Source organism: Erpetoichthys calabaricus, chromosome 2 (assembly GCF_900747795.2).
Source record: "Erpetoichthys calabaricus chromosome 2, fErpCal1.3, whole genome shotgun sequence".
NCBI classification, from domain to species: Eukaryota; Metazoa; Chordata; class Cladistia; order Polypteriformes; family Polypteridae; genus Erpetoichthys; species Erpetoichthys calabaricus.
This window is the reverse complement of record NC_041395.2, coordinates 97,597,999-97,625,295: the sequence shown is the minus strand read 5'-3', so window position 1 is coordinate 97,625,295 and position 27,297 is coordinate 97,597,999. Positions and strand designations below refer to the sequence as shown.

Sequence of the window (27,297 nt, the reverse complement as noted above, 5' to 3'; positions counted from 1 at the left end):
GTCTAACGGTTTTTAACAGTAGTCTGATGCTATGGTCAAATAGTCAGGGGGTACATGGAAATAAAAAATCCAGCTGGTGAGATGCTGGAGAAGGTAAATTTGCAGGAATTCCAAGGCCAAAAGACCACTCACCTTTCGTTGTATCAAGCATAAATGTGTTAAAGTAGTTCATTATTATGATGCATTGTCTTTGATAATTAGATACTTCAATTGTTGACAAGATCCACTGTATCTCCATCCCATGAAAAATCACAGGCAGTTACAGAGTACTTTTAATAAGTAGTGGCTCAAGGGCCATGGTGCAAGATGCTACCTCAGAAAAGAAAATGTAGACTCATTGAGGTTAGTAAAGAATGCAAGTATTTGTAATATGTTTTGCAATATTCTATACTTTAATCAGTTAGAACTAGTGCAAAAAAGAATTATGAAAAAAGCCAACTTAAAAGAAAACCTTTCATTTTATTAGCCTGGTATATTGCAATTGGAAAAGCATTCCAGATATTTGGTTCATAACAGCAAAAGGCTGACTGATGACATCTTCAACACCAATATTTGAGGATCAACTGGGAATATAAGGGAATAAGCACTCCACAATTAATATTGTATTTAGAAATCAATGTAAAGATGCTAAGATTGCTGAGATGTCCTCAGATTATCTTTTATTGGTGAAAATTGTTCTGTTAGGATTGTATTATAGTAGTGCAGTTGACAAAAAGTTCTCAGCATGTTAAAAAAATGAACACTACAAAAGTTAAACAATTGAAGAAAAAATTTTTTTTTTGTTTTTTTTAATTAGTTATTGGTATGGGTAATACGAGATTTTAATGTTTAGATTGGAGTCAATAACAATGCCTAAATAAGGCCTGGATGCTTTAATAGTCTCTTCTGAAAGTGTGATACCGACCTTTCCTTCTGCATTCTTTTGAGATTTATCCTGCCTGCTGCCTGTGAAGAACTTTTTAAAGTTGACGTTACTAGTTTTATCCTTACAATTGCCATCACAGAACTTTCATTTGTTCATGTTTCATTTCATAATGACTCCATAGTTTTTTTTTAACTGCCTTTCTCTTTACAGACAAAACAGGAATGTAACCATGCGAGAAGAAAATCACTTTGTCAGTGAAGGAGTTTATAGGCAGACAAAAGGCATTCTGGAATTTAGTTTGTATTGTTTCCTGAAATGATTAGTTCTTGCACGTTATGTGTAGCTAGTATTTTGTAAATATGATGTAATGGGGCATATCTAGGAAGCTCTGGATAATTATATAGCGTGGTGTATTTGGTATGCAGCTGCTTGGAATTTGTCTCTAGTGTTTTTTTATATTGTACCATTTTTGTTGAAGTCTTGAAATGAAATGTGGTATTGCTATTGACCTGTATATTTGAACCAGTTGTATTATAATCCATCATCACCTTTTAAGGAGGCATAAGATTCAGCAACTGTGGAAACTTGGTCACTGCAATTTAAGAAATATTTTAACATCTTAAGGAATAAAATCTCATTCACCAGTGAACATTTTGATGTTGTTCAACATGTGTAATAGCAAATATTGTTACAGAAGCCATTTTGAGTACTGTACTAATATGGCACTGTAGGTCCAGTTGATTTAAACATTTGGATATATTTTTGAAGGTGGTAGACAGAGCCTGAAACAAATTGAAGAAAATATTCTTTCAGTGATTCAGACACTTTAATTACTCTTTCTTTACTGGTCTAATGGTAAGATTTATAAACAACTTCGGAAGTTGGTGATGTTCTCATCCCACTGCGTAAGTGGCTTTACCATAGTTCTGTTTACGTAAGCTTTCTATTACTATTTTTTTTTTTATAGATTGTTTGGATACATTTTAAAATCTATGTATTGTTTGCACATGTTTTATTTGTTTGTTTTTCCAGCGGGCATTCTCCATGGATGATAGAATTGCGTGGACGCACATTACAATTCCAGAATCCCTGAAAGACGGAAAGGTGGAGGATGAATGGTACACCTTGAGTGGGAGACAAGGGGATGACAAGGAGGGGATGATCAACCTGGTCATGTCATATTCTGTGAGTTGATTAATGGCTTAACATCACATGTTCACAATATTAATCTAATTTTACCTTTTTGAATCTTCTGAAAATTAAAATTTCTGATATAATTTCAAGCCTGCAGTTTGATAATTGGAACTTCTATGATTCTGAGAGGGAGTTAAACATCAATATTTTAATTCACAAAGTAGTAGTAACACTGTGTGCTATCTTAACTCATGTTGAGTTTGTAGCTGTCAGCAAAGCTGTAGCAAGTGTAGAAAGGCTCCACCATTAAAGTAGTGGACTGAACACAGCAATATTATTTATAAAAAATGTTTGCACTCTGAACAAACAACACTGTGCCTAAAATAGCCCTTTCTTTTTGGTTTAATTTTAATAAAAGCACTGACACTTTTTGCACCAGTTCCTTGCTGAATGTGTGTGTCCGTGTTTGCTCAGCTCATCTCTGTATATGACTGTCGACAGTTACAGGTTCAAGAGGCTCCTAGATGAGACAAGGGAGAGTGGAGCCAACCTAAAGCATCACGTCTGTTATTGCTGATTATGCGGTAACCTGTTTTTTACAGTGGCCATGCAAAGTGCTAGACTAAATTGAAATTTAAATGTTAGCTGTATATATAATTTTTAAAAACATTTTTTTATTTATGTGGTAGTATAGCTTGTCAGATATTCCCATATTGGAGAACTAGTTCATCTCAGACTTAAGTAAAGCTATAAATACTCATACTGAATGGTCAAAAATGTAGTTTTTACTTGTTCCTTTGTATATCAAAGAATTGCTAAACGTACTTTGAAATTCAGGTTCTTGCAAAATACTAAATTATTTAATCAGCATTTATATTGTTGCCCTTCCAGGTTGGCAGAATGAGCTGCACAAAGACAATGTTTGGGAGACAATGGCTTTTGTTTGTCACTGTTCTTTGTCTTATGTGTTTTGTTTTTGGCCACAGATCAGCCAGTCTCTTTTTAAATATGCCAAATGTAGAAAATGACTTGGGAAATGTTTGGGGTTAGGTTGTATATTTGCTTTATTGACATGTATACAACATATACAGTATAAAGTTAAGTTGAATACATTTTTGTGCTTTACTTATTTTGTGTATGTATGTGTGTATTGGCATGCTTAGTTCTAAAGATCTTCTGTAAATTTTGTTTTTTACTCTGTAATATGTACATTGTTTTTAGTCGCCAAGGAGTATGCCAAAGGTTACGGCCTTCTGGTTTAGTAAATTTGTTGTTCTTTTTCTTGCAGTCTGTCCCTGCTAATCTTATGATGCAAGCACCACCCGTTGTCCTGATGCCAACTGTTTATCAACAGGGAGTGGGCTATGTCCCCATTGCAGGTGTGTGTTACATTTTCTAAACATTTATGTAGTTATGTATACTTTGTGCTTATAAACAGAAAGTACTCTAGATATTGATATATTGTATCTAATACTCTAATGTCAATTATGAAATTTGGAGAACATTGTATTTTTAGAGCGCTGGCAAGGTGGTAAGTTTAACTGCTTGCACTGTGGAGATGGTTTTTCTGCTGACCCAGTAAAGACATGCTAATTTCCTGCCTGATGGCCAGTCAGTCGGTGTACTAGGCAAGGGTTTCACAAATACACTGTAATTTATGGTGGTCAATGTTTGTAAGCATCTTTTGGTTTGACAGTACATGAGTGTATCACCTCTAAAGTTATATTTCTGTACATTTTTAAATGTTTGTGGTAATTTTGCCTGAGGTGTAGTGCATTAGGAAGAAAACACTCTATGCTAGGGTTCCTGGCATTCTTTTTCTCCTCTGAGTGCAGAGCTTCGGATTGGTTTGCTGGTCCAAGACCACAACATTTCCTTTTTGTAAAATTAAACATTCAGGTATGCTGTTTAGATTTTATTTAAGTGTAATGAATTGCAAAATAAGTTATGCAAAAGTTCATGGGTTTCTATTGTCATGGGCCATTTATGGAACTCTAGGAGGAGCAGATCAGTTACATAAATGGTATAGCAAAAGTCTGCGGGATAAATAATGCAGGACAGAGGTTAAGGCTTATGGTTAATTTGTACAGTTGTGTTTAGCTACATGATGAGATTTAATCTGACAGTGTATTTGAAGCTGCTTCTCCATTGTCGTCACATGCAGCTATCCCTTCTCTTGCAGAGCTTACAGATTGTTGTAAGCCTTTAACTATTCCTCTTCTGTGGATAATTTTATCTAGTCACTCAAGGAACTTTGTCTCTTAAGAATCTTTTTTTTTTCTTCTCCTTTTTCCCCATCTTTATGCTGTAGCTTAGCGCAGAAAGTACAAGTATTTAAGAAACCCGCAGCAGCGGAATATTTACATGTTATTATTCAAGTTTTTTTTCTTAATGTAATCAATTTAATCAAATTAAGACGTGAATACAGCAAGTTTTATTAGTGCCTACATGTTTGCTAGAAAGCTGCATGTTTTAAATGCTTTTATCTTATACAGGTGCTTGCCCTTTAACATTCTTTGTTTTCCCTTTGAGCATAGGATGCCTCTGTATCTCAAGCAGTTTTGATGTGTCATACCTTTCTTTGACTATTCAGAATTGGATTGTATTTCAGATATAAAAATGATTTTTTGACTTCTCAGAATATGAATTGAGGTATCTGCATAACATTTAGCGGACAAGTCAGATGCGACTTACAGAGATCTAATGTACTTTGTGATACATGACTAATCAAAATTCTAATTGGAGATCTGAGAGATTTAGAATAAAATGTTTGAATTGCAGATACCTATAATTCATTTTCACTAGGGAAAACTGTTTTTTTTTTCCCCCATTGATTTTGAGAAGCTTTAAATTTGAGGTATCTTTAATATATACAGACATTTTCAGTTACAGTAAATTGTATATAGCTTTATTCCAAACTCATCAAAGATATCATTAATTCTACCCTTAAGTTACTGATATTGGTAACACTTTAGTTTAGATACTGCAAAAATTCATCCATTTCTCATTTACTATTATGTAACAAGACCTTAACAAATATTTCTTTAGGTTTTCAGAACACTTACAACATATCAAGAACGTGTATTCATCTCTGAAATGTGACCTACTAACAAAACTTCACTTTTGACTTGTTTGAGGTGGCTTAACCGAGACACATTTCTCTTGATATTCTGGATTTGGTATAAGACCTGAGAATCCTTCATATTAACAAATAATTTTGTTATCATACTGCAAAGAGAATAATCTCTCTAATGATGTTTTAGAAGTGTTGGGAAGACCAAAAGTCTGGAGATCCTAGGGCTCTAGGGGATGAGTTATGAGGAAAGATTAAAAGAGCCTTTTCAGTTTAAGCAAAAGAAGATTAAGGGGAGACATAATTGAGTGTTTAAAATTATGAAGGGAATCAGTACAGTGGATTGAGACTGTCACTTTAAAATGAGTTCATTGAGAACAAGAGGACTCAGTTGGAAACTTGTTAAGGGTAAATTTCACACAAACATTAGGAGGTTTTTCTTTATACAAAGAACCATAGACACTTGGAATAAGCTACCAAGTAGTGTGGTAGACAGTTGGACTATAGGGACTTTCAAAACTAGAGTTAATGTTATTTTAGAAGAAATAAGAGGACAGGACTGGCGAGCTTTGTTAGGCTAAATGGCCTGTCCTCATGTAGATTGTTCTAATGTTCAAAAGAAGCCTTTGTTAAGGTCTTGTTACATAAGAGTAATAGATGCATTTTTGTAAAGTGTTACCAAGATATCTCGCTAAAAGCTCCATAGTAGACATTTGGTAAATCTTTACTTTTTCACTGGTCAAAACGTAATTAGAAATACCTGTGCCTTGAGTTTGAATAGACAATATCTATTTACAAGCAACTCTAGACAGAATTCTGACTAGTCAAACACTAGCTGTAGGTTCATACCATACCATATTTTCTGAATAAAATAGGAATTGATATGAAGGGTTTGTCATAAGTGTGCCCATGTGGCCTTGATCTAATTCAATGAATTGATATAAATTTTTGTGAAGGACTTTGAGTTAGTTATGTGCTCTACAACAACAATACATGTGATGGTGACTAAAAAAATTTAAGTCCTTCAGGCCACCAACAATTTAATGTTAAATTCTAGGCAATGAATGTATTCTTGATTTTAAGAACTGGCATTTCACTTTGTTCTTCATAAAATGCAGATCAGTTGAAAGCAATTCCTCTTGCTCATGATTTTGAGTAATTGTGACTTGAAATGGTTAGAGAACGTGAATATCACAAGCCTAATTCTTTGTCCCAATCTTGCTTCCTTTTGCAGGATTTACTTAATTCACAGATTCCTTCTTGTTAAAACTTGGCAATTTTTTACCAGGCATGTTACATTTATTAAAAATTGTTCATTTGATAATGAGTGGCAAGTTCAGTTGAAGTTCTAAGAGGTTCTGTAGGATATCCTCCTTTGGTGCTTATAGCAATTCATCTACAATTTGCAATTTACAGAAGATACAGGCTTTGTGAAGGACTGGCTTCTTGTCCAGGGCTGTTATCTTTGATTGTAGTTTGAAAGTTGCTGCCATCTCTTTAAGTCAAAGGGAGGTTTATTTTCTCACATATTTTCACTATCAAGTCATCTTCTGGAAACTGTTTTATGTCTGAAGAACAGACAGAAAGACAGAACCTCCATTCACTGATTGTCATTTTGCAATAGTCATGGCTGTGTGCTATCATAGGGAACTTCGGTGCGGGAGAACTTCCACTTCTTACAGGTTAATAACAAAGTGCAAACCAGGAGTGCTTGACCTGCAGATTTTAGTTCTCTTATGGACTGGAATTGCTACTACAGTCACTGGAACAATTGGCTAGTAATTCTCTTTGCACATTAATTTTGAATTTTAAAAGCTTAACACCCTCTGCGTTGTGCAGTTTCAATTCACAGTGTGGGTGCTAGGGGCGATGTTGCCCCGTGAAACCCAACAGACAGACATCCAGGACACACGTATAAAAGCACCAAGAAGAATTTTTAATTATTTTCTTCAATAAAGTGCACAAAGCACCACACACACCACAATTCAATAATAATCACAACAATACCATAATAATCCTCCACTCCCAGAAGATTCGTCACCCAGCCTCCCAACTCTGGCTCTCTTTGCTGGGTCCTTTATATATTCCTTGACCCGGAAGTGCTCCTTCTCTTTTTCCGGGTCAAACACCACATCATCAGTCCTCAAGCATCCCGGAAGTACTGTGGGCTTCTGTCCTTGTGACTCCGAAGTACTTCCTGGTTGTAGGAAAAATAGGAGTCCCCAGGTCCTCTTTGAGCTCCCCCTGGCTGCACCCAACAGAACTGAGAAAATGGACTCCATGTCCCATGATGCCCTGTGGGAATCCGGGGTATATTTGCCGTCCAGGGGAGCTGCCACCTAGCGTCCTGGGGGAGGCAGTGTCCTGGAAAGGCTGCCCTTCTCCACTCTTCCTATTCTGGGACGTCCCGGGCCGGATTGAGCTGCCGGCCGTCTATCACAACAGGTGTTCTCTTTTTCGTATCTTGTTCTTTTTGAGGATTATTTATAGCCTTTGAGAATTTAAGTTTCCCTTCCTGAACGTTCAGAAACCTGAATGTTGCTTTGGTGTACAGGAAGTGGAGTTATACTGTGATAACAGTTCTGTTTATTCTTACTGCTCTGTTGCCAGTACCACTTAGGGTTTGAGTACTTTGCTCTGGGTAAGTGCTATGGCCTCTACTTTTTGTCTTTCAAATATTGCAATGACTTTTTTTTTTCTCCCTTGAAAGATGTTTGTGGGCTATCTTCAGAGTCCCCTTCATACTGTTTTAATGTATTTTTTTAATGGTTTATAATTTGGCATAGCACAAAAAACAGCTTGGAAGGGGCCCATCCTTATTTTTGACCGAACAAATTATGGATGATGGAGTGTAATGCTCATTTGACTATTTTACAGTTGTGTAGAGAGCAGATTGGTGTCCCCACCCCCATATTTGGTTTCATATACCAGTCAGCTTGACATTTTAGGCAATTTGTATTCGGATATCTTCAAAAAAAAAAAAAAAAGGATATTGCAGCCACCACATATTTATGATGATATGTAGCCACTTATTGAGATGCATTTTACATCTTTTTAGTGACCCAGTGATTTGTGTGTGTTTAGTACTACCATTCATAAAAGTAACTGTACGTATGAGTTTGCCTTAGCTATCCACAGAGTGAAATGTGGCTAAACACGTGTCATTTGTGACTTGGAGGGAAAAATCTATTTAGATTTCAGGAAACCATCAGTTCTTTCTTGTGTTACATCAGGCATAAACTGAACCCTTTATATAACCATGAAGACTGTCTGTGCAGCCTGCTTAAATGGAACAGAATGATTTGGTACATTCCACATTATTGTTTGGTTGGTATGTATATTAAACTCAGAAACCTCTCCCTGTGGCACTCACCCAAAAGAAAGCCACCTCAGAATTAAATACAATATATAGTATATGCTAATTGTGAATGTGAATTGTGTGTGTAGTGAAGTCCAACTAATAGTAATGTTTAGTTCTGTTCTTTGCTCACAAATTCATCTCCCTCATTTTAGCAAGATGGCATTTAGGCAAACAGAGATTAAGAGGGGACTTGATCGACTCATTTAAATTAAAATTATACAAGGAACTAATACACTAGATTTAATTTGTTACTTTAACATAAACTAGCCAACCCGCGGCGTAGCATACGACACATAATTATGTATTGATGGGTGAACACTTCCTGAAAGACACAGTTGTCCAAATGGGGTGGGTTTGGGGATGCAACTGTGGGTGAATGAAAAGATGGAACTCTGTAGAAAGCAACATACAGTTGTCCGTGACTGAAAAATGGGTTTGGCAGATACAGGCATATCTTTTTGAAAGTTTGGCCCTGTGCCTTATTAATTGTCATTGCAAAGGCCAATCTAACAGGAAATTGTCTGCGTGTAAAAGTAAAAGGCAAATTTGAATCTGATGGGGTCAGGGATTCTCTCTCTTGCGCACCTGTGTGTGTGTGTGTGTGTCTCTCTCGCGCGCGCCTCTGTGTGTGTGTCTCTCTCGCGCGCGCCTCTGTGTGTGTGTCTCTCTCGCGCGCGCCTCTGTGTGTGTCTCTCTCTCGCGTGCGCGCGTGTGTGTTTGTGTGTGTCTCTGTCGCGCGCGCCTCTGTGTGTGTGTGTGTGTGTGTGTTTGTGTGTGTGTGTCTCTCGCGCGCGCCTCTGTGTCTGTGTCTCTCTCTCTCTCTCTCGCGTGCACCTGTGTGCTGGAAGAGAATGAAAAGATGGAACTCTGGAGAGAGCAACATACAATTGTCTGTGTCTGAAAATTGGTTGTGGCAGATACATGCATATCTTTTTGAAAGTTTGTCTCTGCGCCTTATTAATTGCCATTGCAAAGGCCAATCTAACAGGAAGTTGTCTGCGTGTAAAAGTAAAAAGGCAAATTTAAATCTGATGGGGTCAGAGAAATCCGGGGAATATGGACAGTTTTTGAGGTAGGAGCTGCGATGGTTTTACACCCCAGTACATTGCGGTGAATGCTGAGAACAGTCCGTCTAGTGCCTTCACAGAGACTTCTTGCTGGCATGAGGTTTCTAAAAAGCATGACGACTGAACCAATTTTAAGTTTGACTTTATGTGGAGGCATGCCAGTGGGAGTAATGGCTGCCCAGCGGGTCATGGGAATAACGCCGCCGGATCGCCAGTCAGCATCGTTTATGGTCGGAACTACGACGGTATGTGATCTTCTTCGAACCTCAAGCCCAGTGCATTCTTTAACTGCTCTCTCTCTTGGGCTGCCTGTGTGCCTCTGTCTCTCTCTGGCGCTGCCTGTGTGTGTGCGCGGCTCTCTCTCTTGCGCTGCCTCTGTGTGAACCGAGGTTCCACTGAGGTTGACTAATGAATAGTCACAGTGGCTCAGAGGTGCATGTGATGTCTAGCAGAGACGAACGTGAATGACGCCCGTTGTTGTGAGTTGCTGCGTCTGAGTTGGTGGGCGGGGCTCTGTGAGTTGTTGTCGTATCCAATGGTCTTAGAGTTGGTGGGCGTGGCTGTCTTGCGTGCTTTCCATGGGTGGCTACTTGTCGGCGGCTTAGTGAATTATATATATAGATTCTGCAGCAAGATCACAGAGACACAATTGTTAAGGACAGATTTCACACAAATGTTAGATTGTGTTTCTTCACACGAAGAATCATAGATGCAGGGTGGCGAGTACAATAATTAGGCACCTTTAAAGCTCAAGTTAATGTTCTTTTGTTCAATCTAGCTGAATAGGATGGACGAGCTTGTTCGACAGAATGGCCTATTCTTGTCACAATTTTTCTAATGTTCATTTCTATTGCATGTAGTGGCTACTGTATTAAAATCATGGTCATTTCTACCACCCTAAGTTAAGTGTTTTTTTTTTTTTTTTTTGTCACTCTTCTCTTGCTATTCACACTGTCTTATGGCAGTGGGCAGAACATTTAACTCCTCAATATGGCTGCAGTTTGCATTGTTCTTGAGAGAGCTGGTGGTCTGCTATAAGCAAATGCTTTTTGAGGGTTTTTTTTTTTTTTTTGCCCATTCTTTTATTTTGCTCTTTCCTATTTTCTAGCTTTGAGTAACCTATAACAAATATTTTTATGTGTATACAATATTTTAAAATGGACCTAGGCAATAGTGGGGATCTGGAGCATGATATTGACACTGAAGTGCTGCTGACACTCTGAGATAATCAATGGTGATGTTATTGTTGGCTTTAAATGGTACATAAAGACTTCTGTGTAACTGCTTTGAGGATCTTCTATTTTTGGAGTTTGTATGCATTGGGCACTTCTGGGACAGCAGTGTATCTGAAATATCCAGCTTTGTTAGTGTGTTATCGGTGAATTACAAATGGCATAAATGTTATGTTGTTAAATGGTAATCCAATCATCCACTCTTGTCAATTCACATTAAAGGCTGAAAATTTTAACAGTTTGTTTTTGTTCAACATTCAACTTACGGGGGGTTTGGCGGTGGAAGTAACCACCTAGCATGGCAGTCTGGCTAAGTGGCAGTCATGTGATGCATCCAAGTTTATCTTTGATAAACTGCTTAGATTAAAAATATCCCTTGTATATTGATAAAGTTTCTGCCTCAGATCCTAAAACCGGATGTTTCAGTGTTTTCTCCTTCTTAACTGTACCTAATTTCTAGGAAGTGGTATTTCTGGTAACTGGTTTTCCCTTTTGTTCAATTTTCATTCAGGAATGCCAGCAGTGTACAGTCCAGGGATGGTACCAATGGGGGTACCTACTCCAGCTGCCAACGTACAGCCTCCGTACAACGAGGAGGACCTTAAGTCCCTGCAGGACATGTTTTCAAATTTGGACAAAGAAGTAATCCGCTCTGTTATGGAGGCACAGAGAGGAAATAAAGATGCTGCCATCAACTCCTTATTGCAGATGACAGAGGAATTATAGATGCTCAATAGTTAGTTATTCTTGGAAACTAAATCTGTATATATGTGTATATACATATGAGTTGTCCTATCATGCATATATATATATATATATATAATGTTCATACAGGTACATGTGTTTTATTGAAGAGTAAATGTAATCCTCACATCCTGTATTACAGTGGCTGAATGCCACCTTTCAATGATTAATGCCACTGTATGCCAATGGGAATTCGCTGCCATATTCTGTTTTCTTAATGTATTTTTCCATAGTTTTATTTTATTTTTAAATGACTGCTCCATTCCCAGCTGAGGTGGATGCCCACAGTTTGTACAGAAAAGTGCTACGCTCAGCTTACTCCCTCCTTGCATTGAAAGATGAGACATGATCAGCAGAGCAAGACCAAAACAACAACAAAAACTGAAGGTTTTATTGGAAGGCATGAACTGTGTTTACCAAATGTCTCTCTAGTTTTCAGTTTTACTGTGTGAGGCTCCTTTAGGCTGCCTATGAATTTAAATGGCATGGACAATGTGACGCTCTGCTGCATTATAATAATGTTGCTTTTAACTTGTTCACGGCCTTCATCGCTGCTGAACCAGATAGCAATGGTGAGGCCTTTTGAAATGAATGGATATCCCCAACTCGCCGTCTCAATTTTGGACAAGATGTTCTGGGCTTTTGACTCTTTCCACTTGCATGTGAAGTCCATTATGTGCTGGTTAGACCCTTTGTGGAGCAAAATGTAAATCTAAACTCCTTGCTAGTATTTCCAAATAAATTGCAGGTTTTTGCAGGAGGTGGGAAATATTTTGCCACTTGTTTTATTAAAAGCTTTATTGAACAATCATGTTTGTCTTATTTTTGATGTATGTTTTAACTTACCATGTGTCTTCTTCAACTTCTTGATGCCTATGTAATGCAAATTAATAAATAGATGGGTAAAACGTGGTTGGCCTTATTTCACCCCACCACAAAATGTCAATTTTTCCCTTATTTGGTAATAGCATGTCCCAGAGAAGATGAGCAATGAAGACTGGCATGAAAGTATCTCTTTTGTTAAGACCAGCTGAGAGCAATATTGATGAGGAATTGCAGTTCATTTAATGAATATGTTTGGTCTATTTCAAGTCAGTTATTTCTGTACAATTGTGTGTGTGTGTGTATATGTATATATAGTTTAGAACAGTTTCCTATGGCAAAGTGAAGCATTTTATAAATGTAAAAAATACCTAGTCCATTATTATGTTTTATAATCAAACTTGTGGATAGTGGCGTCTGATTATAAAGAAAAGCCTTAAAACTAAACAAAATATCTTCATTTGTGGCTTGAAAAATGTTATCACGTATTGATCTTCAACATGACATTATACACATATTAGACATATATAAATAAATGACCTGTTTGTGTATGGAGCAGTCTGCTCTACTCATTCTCAATCACAGACCACTACTAGATGGTACATGCATACACCTCACTATGAAAGACCTGTGTGCAGTAATCTCCAGCATGCAAAGACAACATGGTGGTAATGGCACAGATGAAGAAACACAACATTGAAATGAAGCAAATCCCGTAGCTCAACAACGTGCAAGTGAAACACCTCAGCAATGGAGGGCAATGCTTGAAGTTTTCAATAAAAACATTGTCGATCTGGAGCGATTTTCTCAAGACAAAGAGTAATAGGACTTGTATGCCACTAATATGGCAGAGATACGGTATCACCAGTGTCTTCTTAAGAAAGCCAGTTGGGCGGCAAGCACAGGTGCGTCCATGTCCTCTGCAGTGGGTCAGTCTTAAGAGTTAGTGGATGCCTCTCAAAGTTCACAAATATAGCAAAACTGCTAGGGCATCTTTGGGGTTGTTTTTTGTCCCGAAGACTAAATGCAGCTAGGACCTCATACCCATGTCATCCTAAGAAGAAAAAGGTCTGAATTAACATAAGCCACACTAATTAGGGATGTTAATAAAAATTAAATAATTTACTTAATGAGGTAGAAGGACATAAAAAACCAGAATAGTTGTGTCAAATATTTAAAATATTAAAATATATGCTTCAATTGAACTGTTTAAACTCATATTCTGGATTGTAATGAAAATGTATTTGTCAGCCTTTTAAAAAGGTCCACAGAGGGCTAGATCAGGGGTGGGCAATGTCGGTCCTGGTGAGCCGCAGTATGTGCAGGTTTTTTTTCCAACCCAGTTCCTTAACGAGAACTCAATTATTGCTGATGAAGCACATATTGCTTAAGTGACATTTTGATGCTTCATTTTAGTGGTCTCGCTTGTTAAGGTTCTCCAACCTTAATTGCTTATTTCAATCTTAAACTGCTGCATTCAGTGTTTTAATTGCTCCTTATTAGCAATAAGATGTAAAAGACAAAGCAGCCAGCAGTTCTCCAGCTAGCTTTTTTCCAATTACATCTGTGTGTGTTCATCATGCACTGTTTGATTTAATAAAACACTTAATAGAAAAATGTGACAGACTGAAAATGATCTGTTTTAGGCTTCATATCATTTGGATGATATCCTTGGAAAGGAAAAAAATCTACGATATAAGAGCCTTACATTGCACAGGCTAACAAGCCATAAAATTAAATAAGGTCTGAGATTGGCAATGATTGGTTTCTAATTAAGCATTGGGTTGGAATGAAAACCTGTAGCCATTGCGGCTCACCAGGACCGACGTTGCCTACCCCTGGGCTAGATCCTTTGTAAAGGATCAAAAATACCATTCATAATCACACTTTTAAGTAGTCTGAAATGTTACCCTACATCCTTGTGTTTAAAATTTGTTATTTTAAATCATCCGAGAGTGTCTGTTAGAGCACTAGGACCACCAATAAAGAATCAAATATCAAAAATATATTTGCAAACAGTAATGTCAAAATAGCAGAAAACTCCACTCCACATGCTGTGTTACCCAATCCCCATTTTTTCAAAGTGTTGCAAAAAGATTAAATTTGACCCCTCATATTACATTAAGGGGTGAACCACTGGACAGTTGATGGGGCATGCACAACTTTAAGTTCTTCTGATAATTTTAGCAGAACATACCTATTGGTTTACTCTTTTATCATAAAGGTGTAATTTCCTGCACAAAATATGGTCCAAAAACTGCCTACAGTGAGGGTTTTTCAGGTGTAGTGGGCTAAAAGTAGGTTGGGGAACCCCAAAAAGCTAAACTTTTTGCAATAATGAGACATCAAGACGAGTCAAATGGTATATCATATGTGATATATATATACAGTACATCCGGAAAGTATTCACAGCGCATCACTTTTTCCACATTTTGTTATGTTACAGCCTTATTCCAAAATGGATTAAATTCATTTTCTTCCTCAGAATTCTACACACAACACCCCATAATGACAACGTGAAAAAAGTTTATTTGAGATTTTTGCAAATTTATTAAAAATAAAAAAATAGAGAAAGCACATGTACATAAGTATTCACAGCCTTTGCCATGAAGCTCAAAATTGAGCTCAGGTGCATCCTGTTTCCCCTGATCATCCTTGAGATGTTTCTGCAACTTAATTGGAGTCCACCTGTGGTAAATTCAGTTGATTGGACATGATTTGGAAAGGCACACACCTGTCTGTATAAGGTCCCACAGTTGACAGTTCATGTCAGAGCACACAAACCAAGCATGAAGTCAAAGGAATTGTCTCGATGCACAAATCTGGGGAAGGTTACAGAAAAATTTATACTGCTGTGAAGGTCCCAATGAGCACAGTGGTCTCCATCATCCGTAAGTGGAAGAAGTTCGAAACCACCAGGACTCTCCCTAGAGCTGGATGGCCATCTAAACAGAGTGATCGGGGGAGAAGGACCTTAGTCAGGGAGGTGACCAAGAACCCAATGGTCACTCTGTCAGAGCTCCAGAGGTCCTCTGTGGAGGGAGGAGAACCTTCGAGAAGGACAACCATCTCTGCAGCAATCCACCAATCAGGCCTGTATGGTAGACTGGCCAGACGAAAGGCACTCCTTAGTAAAAGGCACATGGCAGCCCGCCTGGAGTTTGCCAAAAGGCACCCAAAGGACTCTCAGACCATGAGAAAGAAAATTCTCTGGTCTGATGAGACAAAGATTGAACTCTTTGGTGTGAATGCCAGGCGTCACATTTGGAGGAAACCAGGCACCGCTCATCACCAGGCCAATACCATCCCTACAGTGAAGCATGGTGGTGGCAGCATCATGCTGTGGGGATGTTTTTCAGCGGCAGGAACTGAGAGACTAGTCAGGATAAAGGGAAAGATGACTGCAGCAATGTACAGAGACATCCTGGATGAAAACCTGCTCCAGAGTGCTCTTGACCTCAGACTGGGGCGACGGTTCATCTTTCAGCAGGACAACGACCCTAAGCACACAGCCAAGATATCAAAGGAGTGGCTTCAGGACAACTCTGTGAATGTCCTTGAGTGGCCCAGCCAGAGCTCAGACTTGAATCCGATTGAACATCTCTGGAGAGATCTTAAAATGGCTGTGCACCGACGCTTCCCATCCAACCTGATGGAGCTTGAGAGGTGCTGCAAAGAGAAATGGACGGAACTGGCCAAGGATAGGTGTGTCAAGCTTGTGACATCATATTCAAAAAGACTTGAGGCTGTAATTGCTGCCAAAGGTGCATCGACAAAGTATTGAGCAAAGGCTGTGAATACTTATGTACATGGGATTTCTCAGTTTTTTTATTTTTAATAAATTTGCAAAAACCTCAAATAAACTTTTTTCACGTTGTCATTATGGGGTGTTGTGTGTAGAATTCTGAGGAAAAAAATGAATGTGGAAAAAGTGATGCGCTGTGAATACTTTCCGGATGCACTGTATATCGTATCACAGAAAAGACTGTGGTAAGTTTATGAATGACGTCTAATAATAGTAGAAAGACAATGTGTCCATCCCGGCACCTAACCAAGAGCTGATGGTATATCTAGGAGTAGTAGTTATGTCAGGGAAGTCTGGCAAGTTCAGCATACTTTCCGGATGCACTGTAGTTGTGTTTTTAAACATATAGTGAATATTATTTTTTTATGCAATCGGCATGCCTTGGTTGCTTCCCCAAGGAATTGTACTTGGGAGAAGGAAAGGAAGCTGAAAGAGAAAAGCTAATAAGATTTTATTTTCATAACTGTTTTTATAAAATCTAAAACAAAATAAAATTAGTACAAAAAAAAAATAAATTAAATAAAAACTCTTCAGTATAAATCCATGTAAATTATGACGTAGTAAAAGCTAATTTTTGTTATGTTAAATAATGTAATTAAATAGCACATTAAATACTTCTGGACTACAATTATGTGAGGTGTTCGGATTTTGTGAGATGGAGTCGCTGTGAAGATCAAAATCACGTGAATTAAACACAGTCGAAGTGATAAGTATTCTATTGATTGAAGTGGTTCTACAGCTACGAAGCACAAAGAATTGTAGGAAATCGAGGTGTAAAGCCCTGCCCAATGACCCACGCTATTTGCATGTTGAGAACATGAAAATTCAAAGTGGAAATGTGTTTTGCTTTTCATTTTGGCAGCTTCATTGTTGTTCAGGTTGAAAATGAAATGAAAATAGTTTATTTAATTTTATTTTTAAATTTTGCAGCATTGATGTGTGTCGGCTTTGAAAATGAAATCACAAATGGGGTTATTTCATTTTATTTTTAATTTTTGCAGCATTCTTGCACGTAGGCTATGAAAAAGGAAATCACAAATGGTGTTATTTAATTTTAATTTTTGCAGCATTGTTGCACGTACATTTTGAAAATGTAAATGCAAAAGAGTGCTTGCATTTTCATTTTCCTTTTTGCAGAAAATACCTCCAATACATTCTGGGTACTGGTTCTTTATATATGAAGTTGATTCTTTGTGCTTTGAAAAACTTCCTAATATGTAGTAAAAAAAACTGAAGTCTTTATTGTATGGTAGGTTACCTAGCAGGACACCAACAGATTAAGAAAACCTGAACATAACCTGTGTTACAACAAGGGTCCTTTTCAAATCGTGACCCATTGGCATTTCAGTAATCTGTTACCATCTATATATGGTTATTTACTGTGTGGAGCCTGTTATGGATCAAAATAAATAAAGTTGGTTTCTGGAACCTTCATGTGGAGGGGTCTTTTAGGAACCAAAAATGGTAGGCATCGCTTTGATGAACCTCTCTGGCTTCTTTATTTTTAAAAGATTAGAGTGTATTATTTGATTTTATCCACTAGATGGCAGCAACGTCCACCAAGTTAAATATTTGCCTTGTCGTTTTCCTTTACGATCTCTATCAGCAAATGAAATACTGGATAGAGGAAGTTTTAAATGTTGTTGATGACTCACATGCTGCTGTGTCAGGCAAGGATTTTTAAGTGTCAGAAGGAACAAAAGAAAATGTCATTGATTGTGCTATTGGAAATGTGAGCTGGGGGGTGGGGGGGGTCAGGGTACTGATGTGGTTTGTTTTTATGAGTTGAGTTTTTTTGTGTGACAGATGGCCGGGGCCCATCCCTGGCCGGGACGCCTCTTCACCACATCTGCCAGGGGGACAAGGGTGGGAAGCCCAGTATCTTCCCCTGGACGCTAGATGGCAGCACCCCTGGCTTGCAGCGGTGCCTTGGACTCCCACAGGGCTTCAAGGAGGTTGGAGTTCTGTGCAGCTCTGTGGCTGGGCACTGGTTTCGCCTTACCCGGAAGTGCAGCCGGATGTCAGCAATCAACCACCTGGAGCACTTCTGAGTGCCTGATAAAAGGGAGCCAGCAACCACGACTCGGCGGCCAGAGTCAGGAGGAGGAGGACTAAGCTTGTGGAGGAGTGGTGGTGGAAGAGAGGATAGTCTGTTATGGTTTATTTGTGCTTGTGACTGTGTATTGCCTGTGGGTCACGGGGAAGACGCGCACCCACAGGTGAAGAAAAATAAAAGTCTTTTCATTTTATACATGCCTCCCGTGTCAAGTCTGTGCCGGGTCGGGCGCAATATAGCGCCTTTATTACACTTGACAGACGTTAAGTTCTTGCTGGATAAAGCTGAAATGATCCCACTCTTCTCACTTCTTTGGTCTTTGATTCGCCACTCCATTCACATCGTCTGTGCCTCCTCTGTATCACAACATGTGATGAATGTTACTCTTGGTCAGTGTAAAGTGTGTATTGAAAACTGTCTTACCTCTGTGAAATACAGTGGGTTGAAAAATTATTCGACCCCCTCTGAAAAACCACCATATTTCCATCTTATATCATTACATCTTATAAAAGTCACAGTGAACTTTTATTTCTCTAGGTACATATTTTGAAACATTTAGAGCTTGGTGAATTAAACAAATGCAAATTTGCAGTCATGTTGTGAAAAATGCTGATGAAAAGTAATTGACCCCTTTACATGACACACAGTCAATACTTGGTAGCAGCATCCTTTGCAGCAATAACTTCTTGCAATCACTTTAGATAGCCATCTACAAGCTTAGCACTTCTGGATGGAGGTCATTTTTCCCATTCTTCCTTGCAGAACTGCTCCAACTGGGCAAAGTTTGAAAGCTTTTGTTTGTGAACTCAATTTTGAGATCAAGCCACAAATTTTCAATCACATTCAGATCCGGACTCTGGCTAGGCCATTGCCAAACCTGGATCTTCTTTTTGTCAAACCATGCCTTGGTTATATTGCACAGTGTTTCAGGTCATTGTCCTGCTGAAAGTAGTCATTCGAGTCCCAATTTCATTGCTGACGTTTGAAGGTTTTCTTCCAAAATCTGAATATACTTCTTACTATCCATTCTTCCTTCAATACGGACAAGAGACCCAGTGCCTGCCCTAGAGAAGCAGCCCCAAAGCATGATACCCACCCCCCCATACCATACTTGATGGTAGGTATGGTGTTTGCCGGATTATTGGCAGTCCCTTCCATCCACCAGACAAACACCTTTGTGTTGAGGCCAAAAAGTTTAATTTTGGTCTCATCAGACCAAAGTACATGACTCCAGAATGCAGGACTCTTGTCAAGATGTCTGTTAGCGAATTCTAATCAAGCTTTCAGATGACATTTTTTTAGTAGTGTTTTTTTTCTGGCAACTCTGCCATAAATCCCCTCTCTGTGCAAAACCTTCAATATTGTAGTCTTGTGCACATCAAACTCCAGCTACAGATACTGAGCTTTGCAGGTCACCGAGAGTCACCTTAGGATTTGCTCTTTCTTCTCTGATTAGTTCTCTTTACATTTTCTTTGTTATTTTAACATGGCGGCCTGACCTAGGCCGGTTCACTATGCTTCCAGTTGTCTTCCACTTCGCTATGATGGCTTTCACAGTCTGAGGATCTTGGCAATCTTCTTAGCACCACTGCCATCTTTAAACTTCTTAATCACAGTGGTTCTCAAGTCATTAGAAAGTTCCCTTGTCTTCATTTTTGTCAGTTTTTGAGGTTTCACCAAATAAGTCACTTGTACTGATTTCTCAGTTGTATGTTCTTTAGAACTGTCCTAAATAATCAGTTAAAGACCAGTCAACAAGCTAGAAGACAAATTGCTTGATTGTTTACTCCTGTTTTCATTACCCTTATTGCATTGTTATCAATCATACAGTCTCCAAGCTATTAGGGGTTGAATACTTATTCAACAGCAGATTTCACTGATATGTTCTTTATCATTGCAGTATAATTTGATTTTCAGGATTTTTTAGTGAAAATTTATTGTCCAAGAGGCCCTCATTTATATGTAACAGTATGAAACTAAAGATGCATTTTCGGAGAAAAATATTACAGGTATAGGAAAATTAAATTTTGTCTAGGTGGTCAAATACTTTTTCAACTCACTGTAGTCACTTGTTTTGTGTTACAGTTTGACGTGAAAGCATTAAATGCATCTTTATCTAGCTTTATTTACACATTTTGCCTAACATCATTCAAATACTGAAAAAAGGAAACCCTTCTGAAAATCAAATAAAAACACAGGTTTGGAAAAGAGATAAATCCCCTTTAATACTTCATAGACCCACATTTTGCTTCAATGACAGCAATCTGTCTGTATGGATACATCTCTACCAGCTTTTTTGCATGTCGATTGGTGAATATTTGACCTTTCTTAGTTGTAGAATTGTTTGAGTTCAGTCAAATATTGTGGTGAGTGGCGATGGACTGCTGTCTTTAAGCCTATCCACAGATTTTCAATTGGGATTAAGGCAAGGCTCTAACTTGTCCTCTCAAGGACATTCACCTTTCTAACCTTAAGGCTTTGCACAGTTTTTGTGGTGGTGTTTTTAGGGCGTTATTGTGCTAGAATGTGAATTACCTTCCCATCATCAGCTGTATGGCAGAGGGCCGCAGATTTCCTTAACATTTTGGGTGTAATGGGGAGCGTCAGTTTTCCCATCAATCCTGAACATTTGGCCAGACACTGCTGAAGAGAAACATCACCATTCAATTATGTTATCACTATCATGCTTCACGGTATGTATGGTGTGTTTTGGGAGGTGGGCTCTGTTTGGCAAATCAGTGGCTTTTAATCTGTTGGCCTCTTTGTGTGAGGGACTGAAATCTTTTTGTATTACATTTTTTGTTTAGAAGTCAAGAAGTGCTATCCCAGCAATGACAACCTTCACCGTCTTTGGCACTTTCACCCCCTTGTGATTCTGAGCACATGTCCTAATGTTGAAGGCTGTGTGCCAGCAGAAATGTTGCCAGGACAATAACAAGTGAATCTGAACTTTGTTTGATTCATTATGTGTTACAAATTGTTGAGGTTTGAAATAACTGAAGTCATGACAATGCATTGTAAGAAAGTTTATTATATATTCTGTTTTTAAATGCAGCAGATATAAAAGTACATTTGCGTTAATGAGAGGAAAAGCATCTTGGACCTAAAAAAGCTGGTGCCTTCAATGTCCATTTTTTTAATTAAAGCTCACAGTCCTTCTGAACCCGATTCTTGTTCAATCAAATAATGCTTGCGTAAGAACAACAGTTTTGTTGATTGCAAATTGGTTATAAATTAAGTAACATTGCCAGCATCACTTATTCTACATTGAGCAGCTATAAAGAATCTTTTTACAAAGCAGGTATTTATTGTCTTCAGATGGGACAGCATAAAGAGGAAAGAAAATATCAGAAGAGTCCTAAATTCAACATTATATGTCTATAGTGTCTAAATTTGTTGTGTCTTGATGCCTTTGGGAGGGGATTTCTTCTGCAACTCTTCTTCATCTTGCTGCTGTTGCTGTTGTTGCTGTTGCTGCTGTTGCTGTTGTTGGTGTTGCTGCTGCTGTTGCTGCTGTTGCTGTTCATGGTCCAGACACTGTGACTGCTGACAGCTGCAGCTCTCCACATAGACATACGAATAGTCATAAGTAGTGCCATCCTCACATACCATCTCAACGTGCCTCTTGCTTGTCACTTCTTCTTGGCAGCAGGAGCAGGAACTCATCATTGTGTTAGCCTGCTCAGAGTATCTGATGGAAAAAGAAAAAAAATTCCATTAAATCAAAGATTGGGTGTTTAAATCAAGTAGTTTATTAAATCAAGTAGTTTATTAAATCAAGTAGTTTATTGAAATGACAGAGGTTGTTGTAAGTCATTCAAATCTAAGAGAAAAACACCCATTAGCTTGTGCGCTTGCTCTTGATAGGTCATGTAGATGGAGCTTAACCCTGAGGCCCTTCTAGTTATTTAATTGTGGAACTCTCCAAATTTGCTAGTGATTTAATCTGCCCTTAAAACACTTAATTAACTCCAGTCTATTCATGAAAGAAAACTATTAAAAAATAGCAAAAATAAAACTATATAGTAACCATTGAGTCTTCAAATAAGCATTGATTGGTAGCTGGATGTTAGACAACATTTCCAAATTAAATGTAACAGTAGGGATGACTTGGCATTACTTTTCATCTTTGGCCCTAAACGTTTCCCCCTAACAAAATGAATGGAGTCTAATGCATCTGTGTCAGGTTAGGATTTTCCCATTTCATGTCCTCTAAGTTGCACTCTCCAGCCCCTTCTGTGTTTCTGTGCCTAGTTCAGCATTTGCAGAAGAAGTGAGACTTCAGGCTCAACCCAATATTTGGTTTCTCTCTTGTACCTAACTGCATAAAGCTGTGTTATATTGATTGTGTGATATGTTGAAAGCTTCATCTGAGGCATCAACACCAATCACCATTCCCAACATCCAGGAAATATCCAAAGAACTGCCACTGATGCACTTATCGATTAGTCATTTTTATAATCACCCCTCAAGACCATGAGATATTCAAACTTAAGTACTTGATACAGTTTCTCTCCCTCATCCGCAGATTTTAAACTGCTCTTTCCCAGGAGAGGACCATAACTCCTTATTTGGAGGCACTAATTTTCATTTCAGACATCTGACACTCTGTGCTGAAACTGATAAGATACTCTCCAGAGATTCAACCCTCTGATTTCTGAAGTGGATACTGTTCTCCTTACCTGCGCTTTGATATGCTGTCAATAGGAAAACCTGAACAGGAAAGGAGATGAGATGCACACTTGGTAGAACTGCATGTCCTCATTAACCCAGCTCAATGGCAAATATGTGAACAGAGCTCTTGCTTCATATAATGATATGCAGTGGTGGTCATGGGATCATATGCCCTTTTAACACCATCCACAAGAATCCATGGTTACATGTTTTTAGCCTGCATTTATAAGTCTACAAAATAAATGAAATGTTAATGCAAGTCTTTGACCCAAGGCCTGGGACAGAATCCTAACTGCTCTTTCTGATTTAAGGTTTGCCAAGTGGTTCACCTGTCAGTTTCTGTACCCTGACAGGGAGGCTAAGGAGTGGGAGCACTTAATAACTTGAACACATCCTCTTTTGAGAAAGAGATACTTCCACAGCCGTCTGCTGTTCTTCAAGTACTGCCCCCATTTTCTGTACAATATTAACGATGATTGTTAATCAAAGCATGTTTTTATACCCAGTGTTTTTAATATTTCGATTACCACGCCCTTGCCACCATAGGGAATTATAAATCCAGTCCTATGAGAAGTTTCTGGCTTGGCTTCTTGTGCCTCCAAGTAGGGATTTAGAGTTCCTCAAAGTCTACCTATCACTTACTTGAGAATATCCTTGTTTAGACCCAAGGTACTCTGGTACCAGTAATATTTAAGCACAACCTTTTGTTTGCAAGTCATGTTTGTTAATGACAATCTATGAGCACCACAGAAATTCAATAAAAATCCACCACTCAGATTCAGTTGAAATGGATCAATTCTCCCAATCAAGCCTCTCCAGATATCTCCATCACTTAAAATCTCCCAGTAGGAGAGGTGCTGTGCAAACTACACATGTAGCCCAGGACCCACACTCAGGGTCTCTGCAGTGGAAAAAGACAACAGCAGGAAAAAAAGACAACACAAATTAAGAAGACTGGTTCCAAAGTCAATGCTGTTTTTTGAGGTGAGTCCATTGGTAGCTAAGCAGTTCTCTTCAACCTTCCTCTATTTCAGGAAAGTTATGTTACATGTCTAATCCCTTCAGAACTGCCCCATAAACATCTACAGTATCTATCAAGAGTTGGTGCCTGAATCCCTAATCTGGGAGAGAATACATTTTCATAACAGAATTAAACATTGGGTATTATAAATGAAGATGACAACAAGACACAGAGAATGATATAGTCACTTGTCATATTTGGTCTTAGGGGTATGATAAATTAGAATGCAATGATTGAATGAATCCTTATTGTCAAGTTCTTTTGGGAACTGTCATTCGAAGACCGATTTATCTATTCCATAACCTGGTAAAAGCGACCATCAAAAGGACATTGCAACAACAATTGCTCATTGAAAAGCAGCTAAATTCTGTGTTAGATGAAGATCTCCAATGTGTATTGAGAGCTGGCAGCATTTATTAAACCTGACAAACATGGTTTTGTACCCACATGCATATTTGGATTTAATGCAAAAATTGCCAAACTGACTGAATAAATTAAAGTGGTTTTATAAAAAAAAGTGAAATGAAAAGATTTTTGGCTTACATTGAAAAGGTTTCACAGGCACCCGCACATGAATTCAGCTCAACAGGTTCCTTTGATTTACACTTATTGTTATGGAGAATTGTTAGCTTCTTCTGAAGTTTGCAGTTCTTCAGAGTGCCTGTGGCAATTTAAATGAAAAAAAAGAACAGTGAGAAATGCACAAACCTTCACTCTGGGGCTTGGTGAGAAATTAAGATGTTCAGCACTTACATGAGTGACAGCATCCATTGGAATCTGAGGTCACAGTTCCCTGTTTCAGAAAAGAAGAGAAGGAAAAAACTGTAGCTGTGTGGAACGGAACTCTGCTTTAAATTAACCAAGTTTACAACACACCCTCTACATCATTACAAAGTAAACATGGCAGCACTTTACAAGTATATGTGAAGTAATAATGATAAATTGTTAAGATGTCAATTAATGTTCCTGATCTGGTCGAGTGCCTTTGCTCTTTTCAAATCTAATGTTAATGGCCAAATAAAAAGAATTGAATATAGGCTGAAATTTTCCTTTTCTGTATGTGTCACAGGTTAATCATTTGGCAGGCTGAGAATCATTACATTTAGTGTCTTGAAGAAAGCGCCAGAAATCTAATGATAAGTGTCGAATGATACTGTAGTCAAAGGCCATATCTATTGTGACTAATCACACATGTTACTTGTTATTTGCTAAAATGTTGTTTTAATGGCAGATTATGGAGCATCATGGAATAACAGGAAATTTTTTTAACTGAATGAACAAATACAATACAATGCAATACAATACAATTTATTTTTGTATAGCCCAAAATCACACAAGAAGTGCTGCAATGGGCTTTAACAGGCCCTGTCTCTTGACAGCCCCCCAGCCTTGACTCTCTAAGAAGACAAGGAAAAACTCTCAAAAAAATCCTTGTAGGGGAAAAATGGAAGAAACCTTGGGAAAGACAGTGCAAAGAGAGACCCCTTTCCAGGTAATTTGGGTGTGCAGTGGGTGTCAAATCTGTCAATAATCTGAAAACTGATTGATTAATGAAAAGTTTGAGAAGTGGTGCCAGGTAAACGCCTGGTTTAAATCACAAGTATTGCAACTCAGGAGTTACAAAAGCATCCATCAGTGCATGAAGAGTTTCAAAAGTCACAAAGTACTTGACTTTGGGTTGAGGAGCACAGCAGAAGACATAGAGACAGTGACAAATGACTGCTGTAAGAACATAGGAGAATACGAAGCAATGCACTGGTAAAAGGGAAGATGTCAGGTATCTTTGTTTTGTTATTTTTTCTTTTTTTTCTCTCAATTGCTTCCCTATAATTATACAGTTTGTTTAGGGCCTTCAGGTGCGACCTGACCTGCCCCTACTTGATTGTCTCAGTCCTTTGCTGAAATGTTAGATTTTCTGCTCATGTTGTTCAGCTCCTTTTTTAATACTTTCTGTCAGAATACCTTTAAAATGTGTTGGTCTTTTGTCTTTTTCATTTAGATTACACTGCCATTGGAATTTTCTGCCTTTGTTTTTGGTGTTTTGATTTTTGGGTTGAAAATGTAGTTGTTTATTTTGGATTCAATTTTTTGTTTTGAAATTTTGTACCATTTTTGAATGTTTTGCTGTGTTAAGCTTTTTCTTGCAATCTTTGCCTTTGGATATCACTTCATAATATTTTTATTTCTCTTGTACCAGAGATTTTACAGTTCCCCTCTCTCTTAATTGTAGATCACAGGCCTGTGTGGCTAGCCCTGATTTTCGAAAGGATTCAAACCTTCCTTAGGTTTCAAGGTCTGTGATTATAACAGAAGGCAGGTATCCACCACCAGTTTGAAAGTTGTTTCTTTCCTTTGATATTTAACTTATTTCTATGATTAAACATTTTTATTAGATTGCATTTTTTGTATAGTGCTTTGAGATGCAAATTGTTTTTAATAAAGAATCTATATACATATGCTATGATTATTTGAGTGACTTCTGTGTGGTGCAAGTCATTATGGTTTAATGTTCTGTATTTTAATGGTTGAAATTATTTAGTTTCTGATTAGTATGCACAAGAGTAAATGTGTATCATAACCAAAGGACAGACAACAATCACTTACAGGCACACAATCGTCAATGTCAAAGACAGGACAAGTGATCCTTGACTCCACAACAACTTTTTGGCCTCCAAAGTCCACACATTCAAATTCTGTGCAGTTGTTACCCGGGAGTTTCCAGACCTCTCCAACCTATGAGAATCAGAATAAAGTAAGAATTAGGCTGACCAATATAACTAACTGAACAAAACCTTAAACTTAGAGTTAAGCATTAGATAGATAGATAGATAGATAGATAGATAGATAGATAGATAGATAGATAGATAGATAGATAGATAGATAGATAGATAGATAGATAGATAGATAGATAGATAGATAGATAGATAGATAGATAGATAGATACTTTATTAATCCCAAGGGGAAATTCACAATTATAACATCTCAGATTAGATAGATAGAACTTTATTTGTCTCCAGGGGAAACTTACCTTTTTACAGAAGCTCTTTAAATAAATAAATACGTAAATAGGTAGGTAAATAAATAAATATACAGACACACTTTGGTCTGAACACCTACTGGAATAACTATAAAGCAAGAAAATTCATAAGAAACAAAAGTTCTGACTGGAGTGTCAGAGTCCCAGTGAGGCATTATGCAGGCATATTGCTGTTGATATAAAGGAGCTCCAGTAGTGTTTGTTGACCCACTTCTGCTGAATAATTTATTGGCTGAAAGTACTCGGTGTTAGTCAGAGAGAGGATGTGCAGCATTGATTGTAAATTACTGTGATGTCAAAATATGAGCACTTTCCAAAATATATACAATATGTGTGTAAGTGTAGTGAAAACACCATAAAAATATAAGAACATAAGAAGTTTGACAAATGAGAGGGGACTGTTGTA

At 38.0% G+C, this 27,297-nt stretch overlaps 2 protein-coding genes across 2 annotated transcripts in view; one reads left to right on the top strand and one right to left on the bottom strand.

Moving 5' to 3' along the window:
• The window catches only part of tollip (toll interacting protein), a 33,851-nt gene extending 21,564 nt beyond the window's left edge, over positions 1-12,287 (top strand). Inside the window, exons 4-6 of the mRNA XM_028794180.2 lie at positions 1,898-2,050; positions 3,288-3,378; positions 11,244-12,287. Coding sequence (XP_028650013.1) covers positions 1,898-2,050; positions 3,288-3,378; positions 11,244-11,458 — 459 coding nt within the window. The 3' untranslated portion in view covers positions 11,459-12,287. The remainder of the gene's footprint in view (positions 1-1,897; positions 2,051-3,287; positions 3,379-11,243) is intronic.
• An 8,883-nt stretch (positions 12,288-21,170) lies between these two features.
• LOC114645310 (mucin-5B-like) overlaps positions 21,171-27,297 on the bottom strand; it is a 58,250-nt gene continuing 52,123 nt past the window's right edge. Inside the window, exons 45-48 of the mRNA XM_051922502.1 lie at positions 26,459-26,587; positions 24,608-24,647; positions 24,398-24,515; positions 21,171-21,850 (exon numbers count right to left, since the gene is read on the bottom strand). Of these exons, the coding sequence (XP_051778462.1) occupies positions 21,547-21,850; positions 24,398-24,515; positions 24,608-24,647; positions 26,459-26,587 (591 nt within the window). The 3' untranslated portion in view covers positions 21,171-21,546. The remainder of the gene's footprint in view (positions 21,851-24,397; positions 24,516-24,607; positions 24,648-26,458; positions 26,588-27,297) is intronic.